Here is a 27,386-nt window from a genome sequence, read left to right on the forward strand (position 1 = left end):
GCTATTCGGTGGAACCCTCCAATTCTTCACCTTTCATTACAATTAAAGGACCCAACAACATTTCAAACAAAACAACGTCTTTGTTTATTTATATTAGGAGCTTACAACTCGCAAGCGATACAACCTTGTCTTTAAAATCCTGACTAAAAGTTAGTCATCATTCTTGTATTTACAATGTATGTATAAAAGATTCCACGCACTTCAAAGAACTACAGTTTTTTCCACTCAAAATTAAGGTATTCAAATACAATGTGGAATTATTGATTGGGTATTGGCGTCTGTCCAGGGGGGAGAGGTGGCTGTGCCGGGGGGAGTATGTGCCCGCCTTTTCGCGATAGCAGCGTTATTTCATCCTTGAGAGCGTCGATTTCTTGAGCCTGCAGTTGCACCAACTGAACCAATCGCTGTCGTTCCCGGATGTCGGCCTTGCGACTTCCGGTAAACTCGGTCCCCAGGGATTTCTGTCGTGAGTTCAGCATTTGTTCCAGTTCCTTCTTCTCTTGTAGTAGAACAGTGTAGGTGTCCAGTCTTTGTGTGTTTTCACGAGTCAGCTGAGTTACTTTGCCCTTGTATGAATCAATTTTGACCTGAAAAACACACACCACTAAGTGAGCTCAATTTCTGGGTCTGAGAGGTTTCTAGCAAAAATCGCACAATGGAAAGTGAGGTGCCGACTCACTAAGGGACATGTTTCAACAGTAAAATCGTGCACTGTTCAAGTGAGGGAGCATGTAATAGGGGTGTGTAGCTGAGATATGAAGCCCACGTTCGGGAAGACGTCCTCTCGCGTTACGGAATGCTTTTAAGCTCGTACACCGCAAAGTTGGCGGAAAGTTTTCGCCGCTGTTCAACTTGTTGAATTGCACGTTGCAATATAAAGATAACACTTTTCAGTGATGCTATGTACTCTCCTGCATACAGTGCGTCACTCTGTTGTTGCTATATGTCCTCAAAAGGCCCCTTCTTGTGTTTACAGGGTGTTCTATAGTTCTGAAATGTCGCCCTACCTCAAAACTCTCCAAATGATAGTACAATTGAAGGATGGCTTGGAATGAACATGACGGGGATCAAACTTGAAAAGCTTAGCCTAAATAAAACTTCAAACCGAAGCAAAAGCAAGTTTCAAATAGATTCGTCTTGGACAATGAAGTGTTGCTTACATTCCATTTGGCGATCTCCGCGGCGCTCTTGGACTCTTGCTGCCGTAGTTTTTCCTTCAGTTCTTCTACCGTCCTGTTGACTGTGACAGTCTCAAGCTTCTCCAAATCCACCAACCGACCAAACTTCAGCATTAACATGTTACGGACTTTCTCTTCCAAGTCGCCAATCTGCAAGGAAATCATTTAAGGGGTTATCAGCTTGTGATGCTACTTTACACAATGTGGCCAATAAACCTTGACGAAATTAGTACACTAACCTTAAGCCATAAATCCTTGTTTACAAATACAGTGGAAGCCCGCCCGGCCGCCTTGTTAGTAAGGCCACTTTATTTTGGTCCGAACAAAAGCTCGGTCAGTCATTTTCTAATTTAAAGAACCCCTTTAATTAATACGGCCAGATTTTTGTGGCCCGTTGGTGACCGGATTAACGGGATTCCACTGTACGCTGCTTTTGTTCGATAACTATTTAGTCTCCTGTCCTAAAATCTGACGCCACGTCATTAACTGTGGCTCTCCAACAGGTTTCAAAAATAGGGTCACTGTTTGACCCAAGTCAGGGGCAGTGCTGGGATTCCAGCGGTTTATTAAATACAGAGATAATCACAGAATTCTTACCCTCGTTTCCTGGACTTTCTTGTCCCGGATGAGCTGCACGTGAGTTTGGCGATGTTCCCTGGAAAGCAACGATACTTCCGTTAACAAAGTTTCTCGCGCATCTCTTATTATTATTATTATTATTTATTATTATTATTTATGACATTTTGGCAAGGTATAGCACGGTTTAAATATTGCTTTTATTACTACTCCAAACCCACTTCTGCTCGTAACACACTCAAACTAATCTCGGGCAAAAATGTAACGCCTGGGCAACTGGCATTACATTGGATTCCACGATATCGACGGCTCTGGACGGAACAGCCGCCATCTTGGATTTGAACAGCACAGAAGGGAGGCAGTGTGGCCGAGTGGTTAGGGCGCCGGATTTGAAATCCGGAAGTCGGGGGTTCAAGTTCCGCTCTGACAACTAGGCTGGAGTTGTTTCTCGGTAAACCCTAGTTCAACTCCTCGGTCATGCTTGTAAATAGCCAACTGGTCTGTATTAAGCCAGTTGGGATTTTTTAAGCCTATCATGTTTACTTTCTCTCAGTTAAGAGGCATGCATGTGAACTAGCTAGGTTTAGCTAAGCGCATTGAGCGCGATAAACAACATTTGAACAGAAGAGTCAATGGTCTTTCTAAACGCAATCACACAAATGACACTTAATGTTTACCTGTAAAGTCGTTTTTGCTCTGCCTTCTCTTTCTCCAGTTCTTTAATTCTGTGTTGTAGTCGGACGAGCTCTGGACTGTTAAACACAAGACATTGTGACAGATCCTGTGGTAGAGCGCTGTTCAACATGTACTGGATCTGATGAAATCGAAGCACAACTACTACGTCCAACTCGTTCAGCTTCTGTTGTTTTTCACGCTGAAAGGAAAAAAGGAAACGCTTTAGTCCGCTTATTTCCTTAAGTATAGCGTGTGAACTATTGGTAGTCGGCGAAAAAACTCATTAAAGGCGAAAGCTTTAAGGGTGTGTTCCTTTGGGATGAATCGGGATAGGATTTTCTGATAGTAACACAGGGACCCTGAGTGTACGCTCTTAAACCGGCGTCATTTTGGCGGGAAAAACGAAGTAGTCGTCACAATTCTAGTGAAGAGTTTTTGCCGATGTGCTCATACTTTAGAATCACGAGAAGATGTGTCTTACCTCGTCAATTATTTTGCTTACAAAGAGTACATATCTCATACTAGATCATAGTCGAGTCACACTTGGTTCTTATTTAAAGATGTCTTGTGTGTAGTTACCTGAAAAGCCTCCAAATCAGCTTCAGCTGTTTTCAGCGCGCTGTCGATGACCTTAGCTTTCTTGACTAGAGCGTCGTATTCCTTTTTCAGGGTCTCGCTCGTTTTCTTTTCCTCGGCTAGTTCTTCTTCCAAGTCTAAACGACGCTCGCGAAGCTGACACACCTTGAATGAGGGAAAAGAGAAGAACGTTTTATAACAGAGCTAAGAATAGGCTCGGCCCACTACCTCCCGGTGATAAGGATAAAAGTGACGAGGTAAGAATAGGCCGTAAAATACACTAAACATTTTAGATTGATTGTGGTTTGCCACAAAAGTGGAGTGAGAACAATTAAAGCAAAACTATTATCTAGAAAACAAGCACAACCACAAAACACCTTGTTGAGTCCCGGTTGCCAACCGGGACTCAACCGAGTGTTTTGTTGTCAGTTTTGAATTCAGTAATGATTTATAACTGGAGACTTGCTTCTCCTGTCCTTTTACGTTGTTAATCAGACTACAAACAAGCAAACAGAAGACAGGTATACAAGAGAAACTGGCACTTCTTGTCCTCGCAGAGGACTGTCTGCCTGATCGAACGTAGACTACACTTCAAGTAAAAAAGCAAATGTAAGGCGCGACTTTCGGGGATAAGGTCGGAGTGGTTCAGGAAGAACACGCAAGGAAATGCGCGCACTTTTACCACGCGCGCGATACAGCAAGTAGTCACGCTCTAAGGTGTCCACACGCGCGGCTCTAGTTTCATACCTGATCAAACAATGCCTGATCACATCCAGGTGGACACACGCTGTCGTCCAACTCCTCTGCATCAGAGTCCTCCTCATCACTTGAAGATAAATCCTCGTCGCTGTCCTCATCTTCGCTTTCCTCGTCCGAGCCTTCCTGGGCTTGAGTTTTCTTCTTCGCGCGTTTGATTTTCTTCTTGAACACGCGGGTCAAAAACGACTCAAACTTGTTATTCTCGCCGAGAGCTGCAGAGAACGAGGTGTAAAGCGCCTTCTCTTGCTCTTGAAGCTTTTCTATGTCTTGTTTCTTGGAGTCTAGTTTCATTTGACAATCTTCAACCTAAAACAGGAAAAGCGGCACAGTCAATACTGCAGCTTTTGCTGAATCATCCGTGTGCTTGCAACAGTTGCAGAGCACGAAAAAAAATACGACAAGGTACTCAGGAAGAGACGAAGGAGCTGACACTTTAAGTCTAGGTTTTGGAAACTTCTGTTCCCGTTAAAGTGGGTGTTCACTTCATTTCGTCCTATACTGATGTGTTGGACAACTTGCATAGTATATTGGTGGTAATTTCGACTTGGTCGTCCTGGCCACGGCTTATAACACAAATGCCTACCCTGACTTTTAAATCTGAGCTAGAGACAAAGAAAGCTTCAACTGAACTCTCTCGTTGCAATTGGAAGACAGAAAAAAGACGTTTATTCCAATGGCGTCTAAGTCAATCTAAACCTGACACGGGACGTTCTCTAATTAGGTAGGGATAGGATCATAAGGGCATTGTGCCAATCAACTGCGCCACAATCTACTTTACGAACATTTTTAGCAGGTATTTGTCCTACCTTCTCCTGCATCTCGTCTTTCTCAGAAAGTTTTGTGTTGACTTTGTTGGCGAAGCTGTTCTCTCTTTTCTCAAATTCCTTCAGCAGCATGAACTCTTCAAACAGAGTAACTTGCCTGTCGACAGAAAATAAATATATCAAATATTCCAGTGGTAGTTATTCACAAACAGAACAGGGGTATATTTTACAGCAATAACTGATTTATCACATATTTTATTGACAATAAGAGTTGATAATACTTACTACTGGCCCAAGCCATTCATTAAAATCTGTTTACTGAGGCCCCGTCCGCAACTACGCCGAAGGAATTTTAAAAAAGCAGTTTATTTCTACGGTTCGGCCTACCGTTCACACTAATCCGTCACCAAAACGGAGCTTTCCGAAAACGCTCTTCAAACCGGAGGAATTTGAAAACGTCGGCTTCGCGTTTTAGCCTGGACGGAAAACATTTTGAAAACGAAGCTTTTCGAATACGATGGCATCACAACAATCTTGTGATTTCCCTGCCGGAGATTTTCTCAAACACAAATCCAAAACGACCGGTTATAGTTGCGTTTTCAAATTCCTCCGGCGTGGTGTGCACGGAAAACGTTTGATCCAGTTTCAAGGTAAAAGCGTCGTTTTCAAATTCCTCCGGCGTAGTGTGCACGGGGCCTGGCACTGGGAATCTTACCTGAGGTCAGCGCACTTCACAGCGACTTCCAGGTGTATTTTTTCGTGTCTCAGGTATCTCAGATCCGCGTCGAATTTTTCCAGTGTGCTGGTGATCTTGTCTATTAACACATCTTGTTCATACTGCAGCCTGAAAAAAAACACAACAGCATAATCAGGACTTTTTTTCGTAAAATGTCTGAATTGTTTGTGGTTGTTACCGTCAAGATGCAGTCGTAGAGTAGAAAAAACGAAATGCGCTTGTTTGTTTACAGCACGGAGAACGGTTTATTGAGGTTGAAGATGTTGGCTTCTCGACCCATCGCACTCAAAATAACAAAACACCCATCGTTTAGCTCACAAGACTTTTACCGCACTGGCAACGGTTACCAGTTTTCCGCGCTTGCTTCCGGTTAAATATTCGCCAGCAGTTTGCCAGCGGTAAAATCCAAAATTCCCCGCGCTTTCCACGGACTTCACGATTCCCCCGCTTTGGCCCCAAGTCACACGATTTTCCTGTACGTTTTGATTGGTTCATTATACTTTACGCTGACGTAGCGATATGCCGCTGTGATTAATTTGGTTTTAAGTATTAAAAAATAATTCGAAAAACTCTTTAACTGAAACGGCAAATCAAAAATAGATGCGTCAAGACGGTTTGTACGATGCGTGACAGTCCGTAATTTCGATTGTCACGAAACAATTATTCCCGAGCGTCTTGACTACCAAAATAACGCTTGCATCGGTTGTGAAATAAAAACAGTGCGTGACAGTCCGTTGTTTTGATTGTCACGAAACGATTATTCCCGAACGTCGTGACTAGCAGAATAACGATTGCCAAGAGCAATGGATCTCGTTCCTGAAACAAAAAATTCCAATCTAACCTGATTTGCTCTTCATACTGTATCTCTTGTTCCAAGACAGAAGGTTCCTCGATGATTTCTTCTATGGCAGGTTCAGGACTTCCCTTGTCTGTTAAGGTACTCAAACTGGACTTGGGCCTTCCAGAGGAATGTACAGACACGGAGGAAATAGAACGGTCCCTCTGCTGTGTCCCTGGCTTGCTAAGAGCCGCCGCCGGTTTTGAAGGCTGAAATGACAGGTAGTGAATATTAATGTGAGATAAAAGGACGATTTGGAAAACAATACAAACATTTACACTAATTACACTTTTTCTACAAAAAAATTACAGTGAAAAGGTACCATTTTCACTAGATAAAGTTTCGTTACATTTTCCTTAGCTTTGACAGTATTTTCTTGGTTTTCCAAAGTTTTCAGCTAATCAGAGAGCCAGCATCCTGGGACTTTTCTGCCGCCTCGAACGAATTCGTAACCTTTTGGGCCCCCGTCCAAACTACGCTGGAGGAATTTGAGGTTTCATTATGAAAACGCATCAAATGTTTTCAGTCCACACTACACCGGAAGAATTTAAAAACGCAGTGTTTGTTTTTGAAAAAAACTCGGGCAAGGAGATCACGTGATTATCCCGAGTCATCGTTTTCAAAAAGCTCCGTTTTCAAAATGTTTTCCGTCCACACGTAAACGCAAAGCCGGTGTTTTAAAATTCCTTCGGTTTGAAGAGCGTTTTCGAAAGGCTCCGTTTTCGTGACGGATTAGTATGAACGGTAGGCCTAACAGTAGAAATAAAGTTGCGTTTCCAAATTCCTGCCGCGTGGTGTGGACGAGGCCTTAAAAACACTGAAAAGTAAGCAGCGCGAGAGAAAGATCGAAACTCACCTCAGAGCTCCCTCCGCCAAATCCACCAAATCCTCCAAAGCCGCCTCCTTGCTCTTCACCTTGACCTTGACCGACCTTGTCGTCCACTTGTTTCTTGAACTCAAGGAGCTGTTCACGTGTGTATTCAAGACGTCTGCAGAAAGAAGAGGAGAAAGAATCAGTGGAAGTTCAAACGAAATGTGTGACTTCACGCGCACATGCATAACGTCCGCGCCATTTATAGCCGCAAGTTGAAGTTGCGTAGAGACTTGCGTTGGGTGGCCAAACGGACTCGCAAGTTTCCTTGCCAGTCGCAAAAACGCAAGTCGCAAAAACAACCATTTCAAGGCTACGTTCGGCCAAACCGTAACCATCACGCAGACAAATCCTGAATTTCATCGGCTAATAGGTTGCTATAACAACGAATGGACGTCACTCAACTTGCGTTGACTTGGGTTGGGTAGCCAAACGATGAAAAACTTGCATCGACTTGCGCGCAACTTTGATCTCGACCAAAGTGAGCGCAAGTCATCACAAGTCAACGCAAGTGCACGCAAAGCCTGGCCAAACTGAGTCGCAAGTGGACCCAAGTTTTTAACTTAGTCTGCGTGACCACGGATTTAGCCAATAGGATGGTTTTCTCAATGGAGCATGAAGTTTCGAAACTTTGTTTTGCATAATGTATGTTGCTATTGTTTTGAGTTTCCATTTTTGAGGTCGCATGTCAGACTTTCAAGCCAAAATCTTACTCTTAAACGTATTTGATGCCCTTGATCGTTAAGCTTAGCCCCGTTCCGTGATCGTTTAAAAGGGCAAAACAATAAACGCTCTGCTATCGACCGCTTGCGAAAAGAATTCAGAGAGAGAAGTTGAATATTCAGTGGCTTCTAAACAACTGTTTTGAGAGGAACAAAGTTTCAAAAAACTCCAAAAGTATCTTTCGTTACGACGTGCTTCATTGATCTCAACGCATCTTCAAAAATATGTATCAGAAATACGCAACGCTCGAACTTTTTTATGTCGCGCGCGCGCACTGTCGAAAAAACGCGTCAACAAAGATACCATGACAACCGAAAACAAATTTTCAAAACAAATAAACGGTCCACCGCGCGAGTTAATACAACCTCGTCTCTCCAGATTTTGCTTTATTCAAGGATTACACAACAGGAAAAGATGTCGAAAAATCTACTAGTGAGGGTTAAAGAGCTGCAAGATGCAATGGCCTCTTGTCAGAAAAGTACAGCGAACCTAATTGAGGAATACCAGCTGAGCGTTATACAAACAGCCGCAGTGGTGGCGTCCGTTAAAATCAAAGAAGAGAAAGCTCAGATCGAGAAGAAAAAAGAACTTCTTCGGAAGCAGATCGAGAAGGAGAAGGAATCCAGTCGAATAGCTGTTGACACCGTTTACCAGAGGGCCAAACAATCTATTGAATCTTTGATTCACGACAAAAACGACGAGCTACAAGGCGCCTTAGATCGCATGCGGCGACAACACAAAGCGGAGATCGCGAGGGTGAGAAAACAGACACGAGAGAAAACCATCCGGGAGTTTACTGCAGCAAGAAAAAGGAAAATGGCCGCGCTCGAGCCTGAAGAATCAAGGAGAAAGGAGAAGGTCAATAAGGTAGAAGGGAGTGCCACGTGGGAATGCGCCAACTGTGGAAAACTCAGCACTATCATGTTGATGTGCAGCGGATGCCATGGAATCACATACTGCGATGAGATTTGTCAGGAGAGGGACTGGTGCAAGCATGAGGACCACTGTACAAAGTCCGAGAAGGCCGACTAACTGTTTCTTTTTTTGTTTTTCTGGGGGGGGGGGGGGGTAATTTTTCTGTTTGTTCGGGGTTGACTGAAAATTGCTGAGCATCATCTAACATTTCCTTGTAAAATTCTTACTAAATACTCAATAAACAGGATTGCTTCATTCATCCAGTCGTTTGTAATGATACTTTTCCAGCGTTACAACCATTTCTTGCAATTTTGTGCCTCGAGTTTCGACTTGTGCTGCCTCAATTATCAGCTTCTGTGATGACTTTGATAGAAGTCTCAAGTCGTACTTACTTTTCGGGACATTCGTCGGGCATCATTTCGGGAATTTTCGGGATGGTTCGTTTAGAGTACGGGTCGATCTTCTGCTGGACTTCCTCCAGCTCCGCGACGGTTTCCTTCAACTGAAAAATGAAAACAAAAAGCGGGTTTGGTATTTACCTTTGTGGAACTAAAACATTTCGTCTTGTGCTGTGATCGTCCAGATGAGAGTAATTCTGAAAAGAACTGTTATTGGTGACTGACGTTTCGACAACCTGAGCGGAGGTCATCTTCAGAGTCAAGTGAATAAGTGTTTGTCAGTCGATGATGTCATTAAGTCTGGTCCGTTTAAAGTGATTGGTCAGTTTAGACATGATGGTATTGGCTGAAAGACTCGTCAGTGTAAAGTTTGTCAGCAGTCATTGGTCGGTTCTAGAAACAACCAATAATAAAATAGCAAACACTTGTCAAACGTCAAGGAAGTAAGCACTACAGATGGCTGACCTCTTTGATAATCTTGATTTTCTTGTCGCGGAGCGATAAAAACGACTGGTTGAACTGGAACTTGTAATGATGAATCTGTAAACAACGTAAGAAACGAAATAGGATTAGAAAGACATATCGAGAAGTTATCGAGACCCATTCCTGGGTCAGAGAAGAGCCAGTAATAACGGTTCGATGTAAATGTAATGTAAATGACATTTTAAAATCTCTTTTCAACGATATCCCCCCCCCCCCCCCCCGCATGAGCTGAGCCTCCATTGCAAGCTAGTTCCAGTCCAAAACCAAGAATACGAAACTAGTCTATTGACAGGAGATGGTGGGGTAGCATCGACAAACTTGAACAACGACAGAAATACGTTCTAAAGTTTCTAATAAATTTCTGATATTCCTTAAATTTATTACAGTTCGACATTGCTTCAGAAATTGATACACCATGAGTCGGCAAATAGCCAGTTATGTAGTATTGTCATCAAGAACTCTAACTACTATTCTTTTCAGCTAGACAAAAAGGTTGGCTGAAATTCAGACTTAAATATGGCAAGAACCCTTAAAGCACGTAAACAAGTAAAACTGTCAACTTCTAACCAATCAATGCCTGTTATTCGACCTACGCAGGGCCACAAAATTCCCACCATTTCGGCTCGCACGTAAGCAAGGAACTTGGGGGCCTCTCATTTCCCGGCAAAATTGGACTGCACAGTTTTTGTTTACTGCTATGGAAGATGAAGCAGAATGACCGAGGTCAATAAAAGCCACAATTTACCTGGTCAAGTAAGTTCAACAGTTGAATTCTCTTCTTTTCTGCGTTCACTCTCAAGCTTTCGGGAACAACATAATCTTTAGCTGTTTTGAGTTTGTAGTCGCCCATGTTCTCTCGAGCTTCTTTTATCGCTGCCACGTCTTTGGGATCTTGATAACCTTCGTCAGGCTTGTTACGATACAACTCGTCCCACTGAAACACAAATATAATTACGTTCTACTTCACTTCGTTCAAGCGAACGTAAATTATTTACCACTTATATATCCGCAAAACAGGTACAACGAAGCACGGGTGGATCGCATACGGACCCTAAAGAATAGTAAATAAAGAATATTTAAATTTCCGTAAAATATAAATAGAAAGAAAAGACCGATCAAGACTTCGCAATAAGCGTCCTCCGACATGTAACACAGAAAATCCGGTGAGGAATGTGACGCTAAAATACGAGCAGAAAATGTATTGACTGTCTTAGAGCGCAGTTACCTATTATACATCAAAACGAATCAAAAATAAAAACCATACAAGAAATTTTTCAGCATGATCTTTGTACTGATTCGTGACAGTTTCAAGACACAACACAAATAAAAGTCTTCTTCTAAACTAAAATCGACAGACAATAAGTAATCTCTTGGGTACCTGCATGAACTGTGTAGGGCGCACATAAACTCTTGCGCATTACATAATTTTATGTTGTTACTTTAAAACATACCTCAGCTTGTCTGGCTAGTCTCTTCTGTCTGCGAGCCTCGGCTTTGGCCAGTGCATTCGCCACTTTACTTCCCAGCTGTCCCTGTGATGCCGGAACTTGTTGCTGCTGCTGCTGTTGTTGTTGCTGTTGCTGGTTTAGAGTCATCTTGTCTTGAGTTCCACGTCTCTTTAGCTGCATTGATCAACACAACACCAATGCCACATTAACATTACTTTACGACCATCAACGTAAACTATTTTAATTACAGACCCTCAGCACTGGTAATTAATGATCAAAAAACCTTACCTGTGCTGCATTCTTTGCTCCACTAGAAAAGCTTTTTCTCCCGTGCCCTCCCCCGTCAGGTCCCTCACCCCCTGCCCCACCGGCCTCCTGTAGTAGCTGGTGATGATAGTCGGGTTTAGCTGCTCTGAAGCTCGTGACCAGGTGTGGAGTGAGAAACGCGCGGAGGACGATCCGGTCACATTCAACCTCGTCTTTGAATCTGTCAAAGAAAGTACCATCATTGATAAAAATGTTATTTCTGACTACATTATCACTACATTGTGAAGCAAGCAGGTGATGAGCATAAAGAAGGTTATCATCTATGTGATACTCTTGTGATGTAAAACGAAATTCCCAAAAGAGGCATTGAGAGAAATGTGTAACACCCAGTCAGGGGAATATATTTGGAACATGGACACGGAGTGAAAGGAAAGCACGTGAAGAACGATATGATTACACCAACGAGTGAAAAATGTAGATATACTTACAACATCAACAATGGTGCTTAGGGCCCGTCCTCAATACACCGGAGAAATTTGGAAACGCATCTTTATTTCTACGGTTAGGCCTACCGTCCACACTAATCCGACATGAAAACGGAACTTTTTGAAAACGCTCTTCAAACCGGAGGAATTTGAAAACGCCGACTTTGCATTTTACTTTTAGTCCCTGTTCAGTGTGGACGAAAAACATTTTGAAAATGGAGCTTTTCGAAAACTATGACGTTACGATAATCTTGTGATTTCCCTGCCCCAGTTTCCTTAAACACAAATCCAAAATGACCACTGATTGTTGCGTTTCCAAATTTCTCCGACGTAATGTGGACAGAAAACATTTGATGCGTTTTCAGAGTGAAAACACCGTTTTCCAATTTCTCCAACGGAGTGTGAACGGGGCCTAAAGCTAGGAAGAATAAAACTTAAAGAATAAAACGGGCGAACAACTCCAACAGCTTTACCCCCACTCGAAAAAATTCTCTAATTAAACTTGTGCCTGTTGACAACACGCGATCACAAAATTGATCACCATTTAACAGTGTTTGAATTAACCGACACCAAACTTCTCACCTCTTCTGCAGTTTTTTCAGACCAATTGATTGCTTTTCAGCTTCCCATGCCATCTCTTTATGAACAAGCTCAATCTAAATGACAAATATGACAATAACTTAGCGATAGTTGGACTCGGTCATTACTGAAGAGACAGAAAATTAATCAAATATGCACTTACCTTAGCTTCAACCTCCGCTTTCTGCTCTTTGATGAGATCGGGGTCGATTTCAAATTCCTGGAAATGAAATGGTATTGCCGACAGTCATTTTTCGTCCTGGGTATTACTAAGTTTAGGTAAAGAATTTTAGTCTCTTTTAGCCTAATACAGAGTGTTTTTTATCATGAAGTGAACATTAGGGACCAAAAGGTGGTATTTTCCGGTGTTACAAGGTAGGATCTTGGGTAGAATTTCTTGAAAGACCTCTGTAGCCCGGTCCTGATAAAGTTTCACAATGAAAGGCTTGAACCACGTGGACAGGGATGGGGCGCTAATAAAAGCAAGCTGTTTAAGAGTTATGCGAGAATCAAAGTTCACATTTATTGAAACAAAAACGCACAGCGTTACGAGAGTATAAACATTAGCTCGTTAGGAACCCCACCTCGCTGAATTTGTAACAGATTAAGCCCAGTTCAAAATAGGAATGATATGTGAGAAACCCAGCCAGTGGGCAAAGTTAAGGAAGGCTTGATTCCAACCTCATAGCCTTGAACTCTCGATCAAGCTGCTTCTTACAACTGTAGTTGTCTACTTTATTTACATACTTACATCGTGTGTAATCTGAACGTGAGGAGGAAGTTTCTGATTCTTGGTCATTAACTCTTTGAAAGCTCGTCTCAGATTTCCTATCTTTCGACGAATGTTCTGAGAAAAGTACAGTTCACGTTAGAATACAAAACACAACAAGAAATATTTGAAGCTGCATTTTCAACAGAGGTATAAATCACCAATCATTAAAGGAGAAAGAAATATCACTGCCAACATGATCAAGCCAGCGATAGACTTGCCACAAGTCGACACTTTCTTAATCCTTGACTTATTTATCTCCCTCGAGCGAAGCGAGAGCATAAATCTTCGAGCGCGAGCGGCGAAACTAACAGGCCAGGGAAGAATTATTGGAAAGGACTTTTAGAAAGTCTAACCAGCCACCGCATCATGCAGTGGCTGGCAAGGGCGCCTGGGGTGGGGGGTGTCAGGAAACATCGCACCAATCACTCGTGGGCTAGCAATAAACAGGCTTAGGACCTTAATTTTAGACTGAAATAAACTTCATTCAAGTGTAATTCGTCCCGTTCTCTTCCAGTCTTGACCATCCGAAACACTGGATTATTCTCACTGCTTTGATGTTTAATTTGACACCAATACAACACTTGACCATTCGCACGAGAAACCACGAGGGGTCCACGAGGTCCAACATGCGCGACTTCGCGCTAAACTTCAGAAATAACGACTAAACAAAAAATTACCTGCTTTTTCTCCTCAGCAAGTTTGACCATTCGATCGTGCTCTGCTTTCTGTTTCTCAAGTTCAATACTGTAGTGGTTTGGATCATCAATATCATCTATCTTCTTTACTATCTCTTCACCTTCCTCGCCGATTAATTTCTAAAAATAATCAGAAAAAAAAAACCAATGTTCTAAAGAGAAACAAGAAGTTTCCAACAAAAAAGAAGTTTTAATTTTGGTTAGACAATGTCATTTTCGTAAACTACAACACGAATTAAGTTTCTTTTACCATTTTACTATTCTTATCTTAGGCCCCGCCCGCACTTCGCCAGAGAAAATTTGAAAACGTAACAATAATCGGTCATTTTGGATTTGTACTTGAGGAAAACTCAGTCAAGGAAATCACATGATCATCGTGACGTTATCGCTGCCAAAAAGCTCCGTTTTCAAAATGTTTTCCGTTCACTTTAAAATGCAAATCCAGCGTTTTCAAATTCCTCCGGTTTGAAGAGCGTTTCCGGAAAGCTCCGTTTTCGTGACGGATTAGTGTGGACGGTAAGCGTAACCTTAGAAATAAAGATGCGCTTTTAAATTTCTCCGGTGTAGTGTGCACTAAACCCGGATTGTCGATCAAACATAGCAAAGAATAAATGATTGGATATTCATCTCAGCTTATCTCACCTTTGCTGACGGTATAGAGACCTTATGTGGCACATTGAGTCCTTTCACTGCCTTATCCATGAAGCGAAACACGAAGAAGTTGCCGTCCTGTCCAGCCGTGAACACATATTTGTCATCGAAGCTCGTCTTGATGTGTCGTATGCCGCCATGATGGTTGTCGTGCACATTTAGCGCCCAGAATGAGCTGAAGTGTTCAAAGTCGTTCGAGCCATCGAGAGGATGGATACGAATGACTCCGTTATCTATTCCAAGAAGAAGGAATTTACCTGAGTGACTGAAACAGGAAAGGCGAAAAGCCTGAGTGTTAATTGACGACTGCACAGTATAAGAATTACAGTTTTGTTTCTGTCAGTGTACTAAATATAAGCCTGATATACCAATTGGCGCATCAATATATTTTAATTGTATTGTAACACGCATCCGTATCATCAGATTTCCTTTTAGAATCAACATAGTTACAAATTTCCTTATGACATTCAACAATATTTTATTTCAGAGAACAACACTCGTCAAATGATATGAACACGTCACAAAGTGAGTTTACCTACAACTAATGACACTAACAGTCTTCGCAAACTTGGAAAATGAGGATTTTCGCAAATTGCTTTGGAAAATTTACAAAACTCTTGTTGCAATAATATAGAATTTCGATGGGAAACGTTTTTCCAACATTTACATGTAGTCAAAGATTGTGTAGCCAGTTAGGAGGAGCGAGAAAAGCGGAAAGAGAAAAAATAGATGGGGGAGTACGAATAACAATTTTTTACAACCATCTACATGTGCTGGGCGTCGATAACCGTCGAATTCTGACACCTGACTTCCTTTACGGGCAAAATTGACCTGCATGTACATGTAATTAGAGACAAACCACGGATCCTTGTACTTTACAATGCAAGTCTGTTTCAGGCGTTCATTTAGTTGAGTAGCAGCGCTATAAACGGCAAGAGAAAAGGAAAGGAAAGGCCAAGAGGTATGGTTTTTCGCGCTGCTGCAACTAGTAGTACATCTAAATGTGCGCCACTCACATGTCTCCCTTGGAAAAGAAACAAAAGTGAAAAAGCGCAAAGGAGCATATGTCGTCTCAGCTAGCCCGGTCAACTCGCGGTTTTTCGTGGCCAAACTGCGCTTAAAGAACTTTCACTGACTCAGCTAAACCGCACTGTTAATAAGACAAAAACGCGGAATCATCTTACCTGAAGCACACAGATCTGATTGGCTTATCATCACTGTTATCCACAGGAATGGACCTCACAGGTTCATCTCGTGTATCTTCCTGTCCTTCAGCAGGAACAGGTTTCTTGCCGTCGTCAAATTCACACTCGTACATGTAACCGGCATCCCATCCGTCCTGAAACGAGACGATCATTTTAAAACTTACCGCTCAAAAGTGCTAGCTAGGAAATTAAACCTGCAGGAATATTTTGGCGCCTTATTAATTATCCTCATTCACAACGCGTATTTTGCGCGACTGCGCCAAGCTGTCAATTGATACACAGCAACGACCAAAACGAGAAATGCTTCGCGATCAAACACAGTCAAACATTGTTTGGTGATCAAACATTTTCCCGTTTGGACACTACTGTCAGGTGTTTGATAAAATTTGACCGACGTCAAATATTTGTTCAAACACTGTAAAACATTTTGTTCGTTCAAACATGTATGATACCGTTTGGCCACTCAGTAAAAAATCGACTTGTTTGGTCACCAAACAATGTTTGATCGTGTTTGACCACCAAACATTTCCCATTTGGACAGGGCTTTAGATTTTACAGCAAAAGTGTGACTTTTCATTTTACAGCACAAGGTAGTAACAACTCACCATTGAAACCCAGAATTTATCCGGTTTGCCGTAATAAAATCCTTTGATAATTTCGCCCGGCTCTCGATGTTGTTCCTCTTCTGTTTGCTCGCCTTCCTTCTGTTCTTCATCCTCTTCACCTTCCTTTTTTCCTTCTTCTTGTTCCTGTTCTTCTTCGTCTTCTAAACCTCGCGCTCTTCTACGTGCTCGTTCTTCTTCTTTCTTTTTCCGTTTCTCTTCTTCTTCTTTGGCTTTTTGTGCTTCTTCTTCGGCTTTCTGTGTAACGTTAAACATATCAACGATAGCATGTAAACTCACAAACTGAACTCACAACTGCATAGACGACATCTTTCGACCTGGCCTACCTTGTCAGAATAAGGCCAGGAGTATCAAGAAGTCATTCCGTAAGAGATAAATTGACTGCAAACAAAATTTAAAAGTAGCTCACCCTCAATTTATCTTTGACACTCGTGAAGTGATACTCTCTGGTCTTCAGATTGGTCAGGGGGAGGTGATAAGTCTTACTTGTGTCATATTTATCAGAAGCAGGAGCTTCGACATGAAGCACGGTGCCGTCTTTACAGCTGATGAGTACACTCTTTGGAGACTGGTGACAAATAAATAAAACATCACAGTAGAAATCACGTGTTGTGCGGCAATTAGAAGCAAAGTTAAAGAAAAAATGACTGAATAACTTAGTCTGACGTCCAGTAACTAAGTCCTATTTAACAATTCACACATAAAGATCAAATTCAATATTAGAGGAGCTCAGTCAAGGCGTGTTGGCCATGTACAAAATTACCTCTACCTAGAAGGAAAGCTGAAAATAGTAGTTTACAAAGATAGAAAACAGCAGGGAGATAATAATAAACCATAAACAAGGATGGCTAAGGATGTAGAAGATTAAAACGGATTACAAACGACAAAATTTAGAAACTGTGACGAAGCTCCTCTATATACTATTTACCTTTCTGTCCTTCGACCACTCTATAGACACAACTGGAGAAGCAGTTTCGATGAAACCAATTGGTTTGTATGTGTCTCCAACAGAGAAGAAAAATACTGTACAGTCATCACTCTGGTGAGAAAGAAAAAAAGAAACCTTGTTCACCTTAGAAGTAAAAAAAAAATTAAGAATAATAAGGTTTGGCTCATTTGAAATTTGGTCAATCTTTCGAAAAATCTATACTTAAAAGGCCTCTCAGAATTAAACACAGTATTTATCCTGGAATTTAAGGTAGGTAGAGGACAAATAGTACCAGTCAGAATCACCTTAACAAGCTAACACCCTCCCATCTCCCCCTCACACAACTACATTGCGCACTATATAAAAAACACCATCCAGCTTCCAAATTTATGCAAGACAAAGACAAAATTGCGTCTCAAATCTAGTCAAAAGGCAATTTTGTTCTGACTTCAGCAACTTCGTAGTAGAAACTTTGGCAGCTTTCATGTTACGTGTAAGCATCAGACACGAACTTTTAATCTTCTCAGGTGCCTCAAAAACAGATCTAGTCACTTACCCCAGTGGCGAGAATCTCTCCTTGATTGTCAATGGTTATTGCAGTGACCGGCTTTGTGTGAGGTTTAAAGACTTGCTCCAGATTCAACTCATACTTTAGCTTGGATTTCTTGCTCCTTAGTTGAGATGGGTCCACCTTGTTTAGCGCCAGTAAACGAACGACACCATCAGCAAAACCAGTGAGAAGTTTGGTACCCTTAGAATCCACCTATGAGAGTTGAATGAGTGAAGTAAGTAAACAAGAAAGCTGCAAAAGAAGACTTTGAGAATTCTCCCTCTTATCCAGCTACTTTTTTTCCAAGTGCAAATAATATTAGAAGGCATACATATCTACAAATCTGCAGTAGAAAAATTTAATTTGCAACAAAATGATAAATTATGAGTTCTTACCATCTTAAAATTGATAAGTCCTGACAAACTAATGGTAAGCGTGAGCAGGTTACTAGGTTCCAGTTATAAGTAGCTGTAAGTACTTATCATCACACTTACAGGGAACTCAGCAAGAAACACAAAGTACCAGACTGTTTCACATAATAAATTACAGATACATGTCCCCGACTTTTCCCCAAAATTTTACAATTGGCATAACACAATTCACTTGCTCATAATCACTCCATATATGACTCCAGTGTAACTAATTTTGTCGTTTTGACTGCTGAGATCAGAGTCTCACTGTGTTTACAGATGCTATCATCAAACTTACCTCTTTAGGAACCCAAAGCAAGCTTGAACCTCCTGAGTTGTACTTAGCTTGGCACATGGGTGTCTTGGAAAGGTAGTCATAGACTCGAACTGTATCTGTAAAAAATATAAATTTAACCACTTATAGTCAATCCTGCCACAAAAGGACCTACAGGGATTTAGTCTACATTTGAGTGTTTTCCTGTCAGAAGTAACCCCTAATTGGAGTAATATATCATGTCTTGCTAACCCTTTAAGACAACCTTACCAGAGGTTAAAAGATGTGGTATTTGTGTGTGACTTGAAGAGTCAGCCAATGTTTACTTGTAAGGATGAGTCCCTTTGGATAGGTGTATACACAGCATACCACTGCATGGCAAGGGTAGCGTTCCCAGAGACGGGTGTCCGTGTATGGGAAATGTTCTGTATGTTCTGTCTAGTCATAATATTCTGTTCAGGAATCCTCCTTGCTTGGTAGATTCCCATTATGCAAGTGAAATATTTCCAGATCATAAATTCACTTACGGTCCACTCCTGTTGTGGCCACAAAAGGAGCAACTGGGGAAGTGTCAAGGCCTGTGATTGGTCCAGCATGGTAAGAGTGCATCCTCTCTGGTGCATGACTCTGTTACAAAAAAAATGCCACAGTATTAAATGTAGGAGTCAATGATGAATTGTCCTTAACATTTACCTTTTTTCTTCTTTAGTATCACAGAATTCATGTGACTAAAAACAAGACAGGTGAGAGGACAAGGTTGTGCATCTTACCTTGTGCATCTACAGAGACAAGTGACTAGAAAAAAAGATGTGTACATGGTACAATACAACTAAAGAACATTCATAATTTGAATGCTTACCGTATGGGTAAATGATAGATCCAACTTCCATATACCACCAGAAGCATCCTGAAATAGTTTTAAAAAACACAACCTTTTAAAACAATTCCTCGCATTATTTTTCAGTTAATAATAAAACAGAAACAGAAATTTGACATGAGCAAAATGGATTTTTTTTTCCTTAACCTGAGAATATTTCTTCTCATAAAAGATTTCCATGCATTTCTTTCAGTGTCTTTCGATTCCAGACCACTGAGAAACTAGAGTAAAAATAAAAGATTATATTTACCTGGGCATACCAGATTGGAGCTTCAGTATTTACAGCTTTAACCATTGACATGAGTTTAACATCAGTGCCAACCTGTGAGAAGTATTAAATAAGTAAATATTGAGCAACATGACTTACTCTAAACCATCCAAAACATTTGATAAAACTGGAATTACTGAATATAATAAAAATTTCTAATTCTGAGATGAAGCCTAGAGAGGGATGACCTGAAGCTCACTCAGGGATTACTGCAAGTGGGTCAAGGCTTGCACAGGAGGTCCAAGCCAATGACTGAACTCAATCAGCTACAAAGTTCCAACTTTGCCTCTAAGCAAAAAACTGCCTTATAATTTATTGTATTTTCAGTTGATGACCTGAAATCCTTTCAGTACCAGTAATATTAAAATAAAAGCTCTGGAAATGTTGTTAATAAGTACTTCATCTTCTTGTATCATTTTCCTACCTTTAACTCATACATTGGATCCATCTCAAACAGCTGTCCTTCCTCTGTAGTGTCAGCATTATCAATACTTTCAAAGTCCCAAACTTTCACAAAACCATCAACACCAATAGTCATAAGCTCTCCTTCATCCATGAAGAACTGTTCTATCATTCCGACATGACAAGGTTTTCTGCCTTTCTTGGAAATCTCCACTTTAATTAGGCCGCCGTCCCAGAGCAGCATGTTTCCCCATTCAGATCCTGACAGCACCTTACCATCAGGAAGCTCAACAAAACCTGTATGTTAAAATCATTTCAGCAAAAAATAATTAGTTCACAACTTACATGAACTGTTGTGTCCTGTTGTGTCCTGTTGTGTTGTCACAGAAGGGAAACACCTGTCAAATGACTCATTCTCAACTTGAAGTTGATAAACTACATGAAAGGTAAATTCACTGTCCTTTCACTGATACCCGACCTTTTTTGGTGTTGACACTAGCCTTCATTGCGGCATTTTTGCATCAACAAAGACTGACATACTACTTGCTACACAACAACCTTCCATAAATATTCCTGATGTGCGCAGTTTTCTGAATTTCACAATGAACAATGTATATGCAATACAGCCATTTCTTTTCTATCAGTAAAACAACACTGACCTTCTATATCTGACAGCTCTTTGGCACCAAACTTTCCAATTTGTCCTTGCAACTTTAATCCAGTGAATGTGTTTGCCATTGACCAAAATCTGAGTAAGGTTTACAAGCATTACCACCAATTGAAATTAATTAATATTTGACACCATTAGAGAGATCAAGCATGATGTTACATCAAATGGCAAACAGCAAAAAAGAAACTTATTTTTTATTTATTTTTTATTTCTTTTATTTTTTAAATTTTTTTGTGAATTTACATGTAAGGTAATTTTTTTTTTTTTCACAATGACCGACTGTTATTTCCAGCCTGGATTTAGATAAGGATTACAAGAAAAGAATAAAAAATCAGAGGTAATCTTTGCTGTCTGCCGTAAACATCATGTTTAAACTCTCTATTGTTGCAATCCCTCAACCTCGGAATTATGCTGGACAGGTACTTGACTTCTCTGAAATCAATTTCCAGCTTTCTGGTATTTGTAACCTTTTTTGAGATAAATGTAGGGGGTGGATTAACGATGGGATTAAACAGATGTTCCCTCATTTTATCAAACTCTGCACAAATTGTTTTGGAGGTACCTGCTTGTGGAATTTTCCCAACTGAAAGTGTCTATCAATGGAGACAGCCTGATGCACTAGTGATCTCTATTACAGTAACTAGAGATGCCCACTTGAAGGGGATTTGCTTTGTTTTATTCATAAAGTTAACATACTTAGAAAATAGCACAAAGAAAATACACAGCTGATTGATTCAAAATCATGTTCCTATCACTCAATAGAAGCACAGAGTTAGCATGAGCTGTTGACGTAATGATGGAAGCATTTCTCATTCTTCCGAAATTCCACTCATGTTTCTATTAAATAATTAGATTATTCGCTCTCGATTTCTATCACGCATAGAAATCAAGAGCGAACAATCTCACTGTTTTAGTATAAATCTATTAGTCATTCAAAACTTTATCTAAATCCTCTTCACATGCAGACACTTTCCAAACAAGAAGAAGCAGCCGTCATTTTGTTAACAAGGGCACACTGCTACGCTACTCACTATCTATCACTGAATAGAAATTGAGTAGTGTAGCCAATCAGAGAACGGCATTTGTGATAGAACGCTAGTAGATTTATACTAAAACTCGATACAGAAACATGGTACATGTTTTTTATTTCTTAATTTAATGTAAGACAGATGTATACATGTAGTCTACATACCTGATATGTCCGGAGCCACTTGTACACAAATGGCCTTCATCCTCAGGAGAAAATGCCACTTTGTAAACATCCTGCGAGAATGCTTTGGACCTTAGGATGACCTGTTCATTTTTCCAGTCCCACACAGTGAGCATGTAATCTGGTGCACTGCCGACAGATGCCAGCTTGTCTCCTTGGGGCGAGAAGTCCAAATGAGCATAAGCTTCTTCTGTACCATCACGGAGAATTCGGTGCAGCTTGAGTGAGGGGTACTCAAAGATATTTATGTTGGGTTTCTCTCCTTTCTCTGCTACAGCAAAATATTTTCGACTGGGATGGATCTGTTGGAGAAAAAGGAATAAGCAATTTGATTCCTTACTCATACACATGGTGGAAAAGTTGTTTAGAAGCGTTGAACCAGTTGTACATCCCTTCTCTTCATTTCCTTAAACTGAGAGAACAATTTGTTCTGCTGGGGTCATGAAGGGTCTAATATAGATGGTCTTTCAGAAAAATATGCAACTTCCAGATTTGCAGTCAAATTTCACGGGTCTGGTAATATTTCAATTTTTTGATGATGCCTTTGATTCCCAGAGTCCCAACACAAGTCTTACATGTAGATTTAGTATTCCCCAAATCTTAATGACGGTGATTGCTTATTTGATTTAAGAATTAACAAACTCACTGCCACAGCTCCAATTCCACCACCTCCTGTTGTCCTGATGTGCGTCTGCTCCTGCGTTTTCAGATTGAGAATTTCTACAGTGTTTCCAGCTGAGAACAGAACAGAATTCTCATCCAAGACATGGAGGTTTGATCTCTTGGTACACTCATAACCAAATGAATGACTTGTAAAGAAAGAGAGGAGTTAAGGAATGTATCCAGTATAAATAGGCCATTTACAGTTGTGTGCTTACTTACCTGGCCTGTAAATGCAGGCAAGGCTGGAGGTGACCATACTTAGATGCAAACCTCTCTGCTTTTTTTCATTTAAACATGAAGTAGTTAGCTTTAGAATAACTTGATTTACGCAACAAAAGCAGTGAGGTCTGTATCAAAACAAGGTCACCTCCAGCCTCACTGCCATTCAAAGGCTGGGTCACTGAGCAGACAACTGTAAAATGGTCTATTAGCACACAGTCTAATAGTATGGAAATGAAGTGGTGGCATCAGTGATTTCAATTACAAACTACTACTGCATAAACATGATATATATTTCCTGTGATTGTTGAAAGGATACTGAAATGATAATAATTCTGGTGGGATGCCCTCTGTTGAAAAAGCCTTTGAGACAAGGTCATCAAAATCATAATAGAAATCATCAGGAAGAATTCTTTCTGGCTCTTCTTCAACTTCTCCTGAGACAAAAACAAATAAAAAGAAAATTTTTAGTTTTCACTACTTGCTTACTGTGGGTAAAAGGACAAAGTAAAGTCTGTACATACGAGCCAAATGGCCCATCAGGCTGGTGCTTATCTCCAGTTTCAGTAGCATAGAGTGACTAGGAGTATTTCTACTCTCCCCTAGATGGGATGCTGGTCCATCTCAGAGTTATCCCAGCATCAAATTCGCTGGTACCCATTTATACACACGGGTGGAGAGAAGCACTGTGAGAAGTAAAGTGTCTTGCCCAGTAACACAACACAATGACCCTGGTCAGGACTTGAACCTAGACTGTTCAATCTGGAGACAAGCGCACTGGCCACGAGGCCACCATGCCTCCCTTGCTTATTGTGGACTTAGGGTCAAAGCTACATGAAGTGTGTGAGGTAAACTTTGACTCTTGTTACACATAGCCTGAAAGGAATATGACCAGTAGTTGAGCCAAGGAAAGGACTCCCCTTGAGTATTACAAGTCATAACGATCAGGGAACTCTTCAGAAATTTTGAAAAGAAACCCTAAATGGTACCAGAATCTTGTTTTGTTGATGTGGCTCAAATCATTTGCACCCCTAGGGGGTTATGAAATTCTAAAGTAAATTAAAAAGTATTTGACACCAACAATTTTTCAGCTCAAACCCTAAAAGACATCACTATAACTCTTATGGCAGTTCATTTAGATTTTTACATCCTAAGCAGTACCAATTAACAAATTTACTCCTAAAAAGGTACAATGACCATCCTATTGCCATCACATGAAAGTCCCACCAGGCAGTTGAGACTGGTTAATCAATGAGAAAACAATCTTAATGTAAGCATGTACATATAATTTGTGCAATTACATTTTTCTATGAAAGAATCAAATAGTGATTTGTGTCCCATAACTCAGTGCTGTCACATGATGCAACTCATGATATTGTTAATGGATGGGAGAGTACAACTATTTATAAACTACATGCTCACACCTAATGAGAAAACATTCCTAATTGATGTGAGGATGTAATTTATGCAATTGTACTTAAATTTCATGAAAGAATCAAATGGTGGCTTGTATTCCATCACTCACTGCTGTCACATGATGTAGTTAATGATATCACTAATGGATGGGAGTGTAGTACATGGCAGGTATAGGTGACCCCACCTCCCTACCCTCACCCCTACCAAGCACTTTTCAAAGACTACCCTAGGTAACAAATTAGCTTGTACCCTCTCTGAGTGGAGAACATAACTGTGACAGTAAAGTCTTGCTCAAGAACATAGCTAAACATAACCCTGCCCAGAATTCAATCCATATATTCTGAAGTCCAACATCCCAACCATTTCAGCACCGTAGCCTAACTTGCCTTACAAGTGAAAAAACTCAAAAAATTTACATTGTTTGTTAAGTAATGATTAACATTTTTGCAATTTAGCAAAATTTCATGAAACAGTGAGTTTTTCACCGTTTCACTCTCTACTATTTTGATATCCTAATTCTTATTACATACATTATTACCTGATTCAGTTTGCTTTGCTGTAACTACTTGTGCCTCGTTACCAGCCATTCCTGTTTCATCAGCTTCTTCATCGTTGTCATCCTCCATGCTTTCTTCCCGTTCTGTACCCTCCTTCTTTGCCTTTTTCTTCTTTTTCTTTTTCTCACTACCATCTGATATCTTTTCCGCAGTCTCATCTACTGCAGCATCATCAATTCTGCCTTTCTCTGCAGTTTGTTTATCGGAGGATTTTTCTTCACCATCTTGACCACCATCTCCATGATCTGCTTGTGTTTCTGGTTTATCACCTTCAGCAGCTCCAGAACCTGATTTGGATGCAGTACCATCTTGTTCTTTCCCTTCTACACTAGATTCTGTAACTGATCCATCTTTGTCACCAGTTTTAACTGCCACTGAGGTTTCTTCACCCTCAGCAGTTTTACCCTCTTTAGAACCATCTTTTCCTTGTAATGCCTCCGATGCACCTTTGTGTTCACTAGTCTTTGCATCATCTGCTCCTTGCTGATCAGAACTGCTTGCGGTTTGGTTCTCACCTTTGGTTTCTTCGGACTGTTTGTCTTCCTTGGAATCTTTACCAGCTTCTGCTGCTTCAGAATCCTGTTTATTGTTGGAAAGAGAATCAGAACTTTGTTTAGAATCAATGCCTTGATCTTTAGATTCTGCTCCTTCATTCATCGGAGGTGATACATCATCGCTTATTTTATCATCACCTCCAGTTTCTTTTGATTCAGATTTACTATCACCACTTAACTTTTCAGCATTGTTATCATGTACAATATCATAGCCTGCTAAATTTGATTTATCACCATAGTGATCTTGCCCTGGTTCAGCCGATCCTATGCCCAATGTTTGCGACACGCCTTCACTTGTGTTATCTGAAGAAGTTGCCTCTTCGGCTTTATCCTTGCTTTCTTTGGATTGAGAAATATCTTGTGCAGTTTGTTTCGTTCCATCACCCAGAGAGGCCTCATCTTTCTTTGAGGTATCTTCTCCAACACCTCCACTGGCAGACTCATCTTGCACAAGAGCTCCACCATCTTTACCTGCAGCTCCTCTTTTACTTCTTGACTGTGGTCGAGACCCGCTACCTGAGCCTGAACCAGGTCTGCCGCTTGATGGTTGCTGCTCTTGTCCTCCACCTCCAGGTACCTTAGTAGACCCCGATCCTGGCCTAGACCTGTTGCCAGCTCCAGATCCAGGTCTACTGCTGGCTTTCTGTTTACTTCCTTCTCCTTTTTTTGTTTTTTCAGACCCTGATCCTGGTCTTGCTTTGCCTGATCCCGGTCGTGAGCTCGCCGATCCAGGTCTTGAATAGCGCATAGTACCCCCGTGTCCTTGAGTTGAGCCTTCATTCGCAGTCTTATCAGAAATGCCTTGATTTACGTTTTCTCCCTCACTTAGAGATTCGCTTCCTTTACTTAAACCTTGATCATTAACCTTTGGATCTTTTTGACCGTCTACATGCGCAGATATATCAGATCCCTCCTCATTCTGTCGATTAGATTTTATGTTTTCACCAACAACAGAATCTCCCAAAATGTCCTCGTCGTTGGGTTTCGCTGAATCCTCACCAAAACCTCCACTTTCTCGGGATTCGTCGACGTTTGAATCATCACCGCGACCATCTGTAACATCTACAGTGTCTTCTTTCTCCTTGTTCAAGACATCAGATTCTCCTGGACCAATTTCGCTCTGTTCTCCACCATCGTTTCCAGTGTCTACAGCAGTCTCTTCGTGGGACGAACCTTCGCGCCCTTCGTTATTTTTCGCGCCTTCATTATCGTAGTCAGCATCTCCAAGCTGTAATCGCCGTAAAGCTTCTGCTTTAAGTTTATGTGTTGCACTCTTTAGAGAACGAGATTTTGAAGTATCTTCACTTTCTTCCTCTCGTGAATCTATGTGAGTATCGGAGCCTTCGGGTTTGTCCGACATTTTGAAAACGACTGAGTTGAGTTCGTCGCCATGGTGATATTTTTAATTTATATTTCAAATAAAATATATAACTTCTCTAGCACACTGTAAGGGCCAGCGATCGAAAAAGAAGAGCTTGACTATCACGTTAGGCATGGCATTCACATCTCCCAAAGTTTTTCCGGGTAAACGTTTGAAACCTTTCATAAGATCGGTATCGATTTAAGCTTGAGCTTGAGTTTAAGCTTCTCCCGGGAGGTTTCTCCGCCGTAAGTCTTACCGAGATTCACTTATTCAAGAAACGAGAAGTGTAACCATAAGCTCAGCATTAGCCGCATGATTGGGAAATTAGGAAATTTTCAGAAATGACTTTCTGTTAAAAACGCTAGCTAAAGTGCTTTAAATTTATCTCTACGTAGCCTTTTTAGTAGGCGTTCGTTGACTCCGTTTTCAAACTGCTTTTTCACACACTCGTAAAAACTACAGAATATGTATAAGCAGATCTTGTAGCGTTTTTACAAAGCCAGTTCCGTAGACAGGCGAAAAACATCTGGTACTGGTGAAATATAAATATCAAGTCTGAATAAGCTGAAGCTTTATAAAGCTGCAAATGAAACCTACATCAGTGGGTTTACTTACCATTACACTCCACGTTCAAATCAAATCATAGGATTTCGTATAATTCTAGAGAGGATTGTTCTCATTATTCAAAGAGTAAATATTAAACGTAAGTTGAAAGCTCGTGGCCAAGCTTCTTTGTTTTTCGTTGATGAAGAAGCGACGTTGGCTGCACGGCTGTCCGCTGTGCGCCGTCTATCAGATTGAGGGAAGC

General features: G+C 40.9%; 2 protein-coding genes across 3 annotated transcripts; one reads left to right on the forward strand and one right to left on the reverse strand.

Annotated features, from left to right (window-relative positions):
• Positions 1-60: 60 nt before the first annotated feature.
• On the reverse strand, positions 61-27,386 carry LOC110047044 (cilia- and flagella-associated protein 44-like). Of its 2 annotated transcripts, XM_020752773.2 has the most exons (36): positions 27,194-27,386; positions 24,643-25,240; positions 23,008-23,125; positions 22,453-22,615; positions 21,789-22,108; positions 20,586-20,674; positions 19,949-20,223; positions 19,507-19,578; positions 19,239-19,286; positions 18,907-19,006; positions 18,404-18,498; positions 17,702-17,908; positions 17,146-17,256; positions 16,627-16,785; positions 16,200-16,454; positions 15,574-15,728; positions 14,381-14,654; positions 13,721-13,858; positions 13,023-13,118; positions 12,435-12,491; positions 12,275-12,348; positions 11,229-11,427; positions 10,944-11,114; positions 10,238-10,426; positions 9,475-9,549; positions 9,004-9,113; positions 6,959-7,091; positions 6,106-6,311; positions 5,244-5,372; positions 4,571-4,685; positions 3,753-4,070; positions 3,009-3,170; positions 2,432-2,628; positions 1,776-1,833; positions 1,161-1,328; positions 61-587 (listed from the first exon to the last, which is right to left on the reverse strand). In XM_020752773.2, the coding sequence occupies exons 1-36, from the start codon at positions 27,194-27,196 to the stop codon at positions 258-260; spliced, it is 5,967 nt and encodes a 1,988-aa protein (XP_020608432.2). In that variant the 5' UTR covers positions 27,197-27,386; the 3' UTR covers positions 61-257. The 2 variants fall into 2 exon arrangements, with proteins under 2 accessions (XP_020608432.2, XP_020608431.2); XM_020752772.2 differs by lacking the exon at positions 27,194-27,386 and having other exon boundaries at positions 24,643-26,628.
• On the forward strand, positions 7,951-8,728 carry LOC110047047 (uncharacterized). Its single transcript, XM_020752778.2, has one exon. It carries the CDS (start codon positions 7,955-7,957, stop codon positions 8,726-8,728), a length of 774 nt encoding a protein of 257 aa, XP_020608437.2. The 5' UTR covers positions 7,951-7,954.

Source organism: Orbicella faveolata, unplaced genomic scaffold, assembly GCF_042242905.1.
Source record: "Orbicella faveolata isolate gen_17 unplaced genomic scaffold, um_ofav_v1 contig_25, whole genome shotgun sequence".
Taxonomy (NCBI): Eukaryota; Metazoa; Cnidaria; class Anthozoa; order Scleractinia; family Merulinidae; genus Orbicella; species Orbicella faveolata.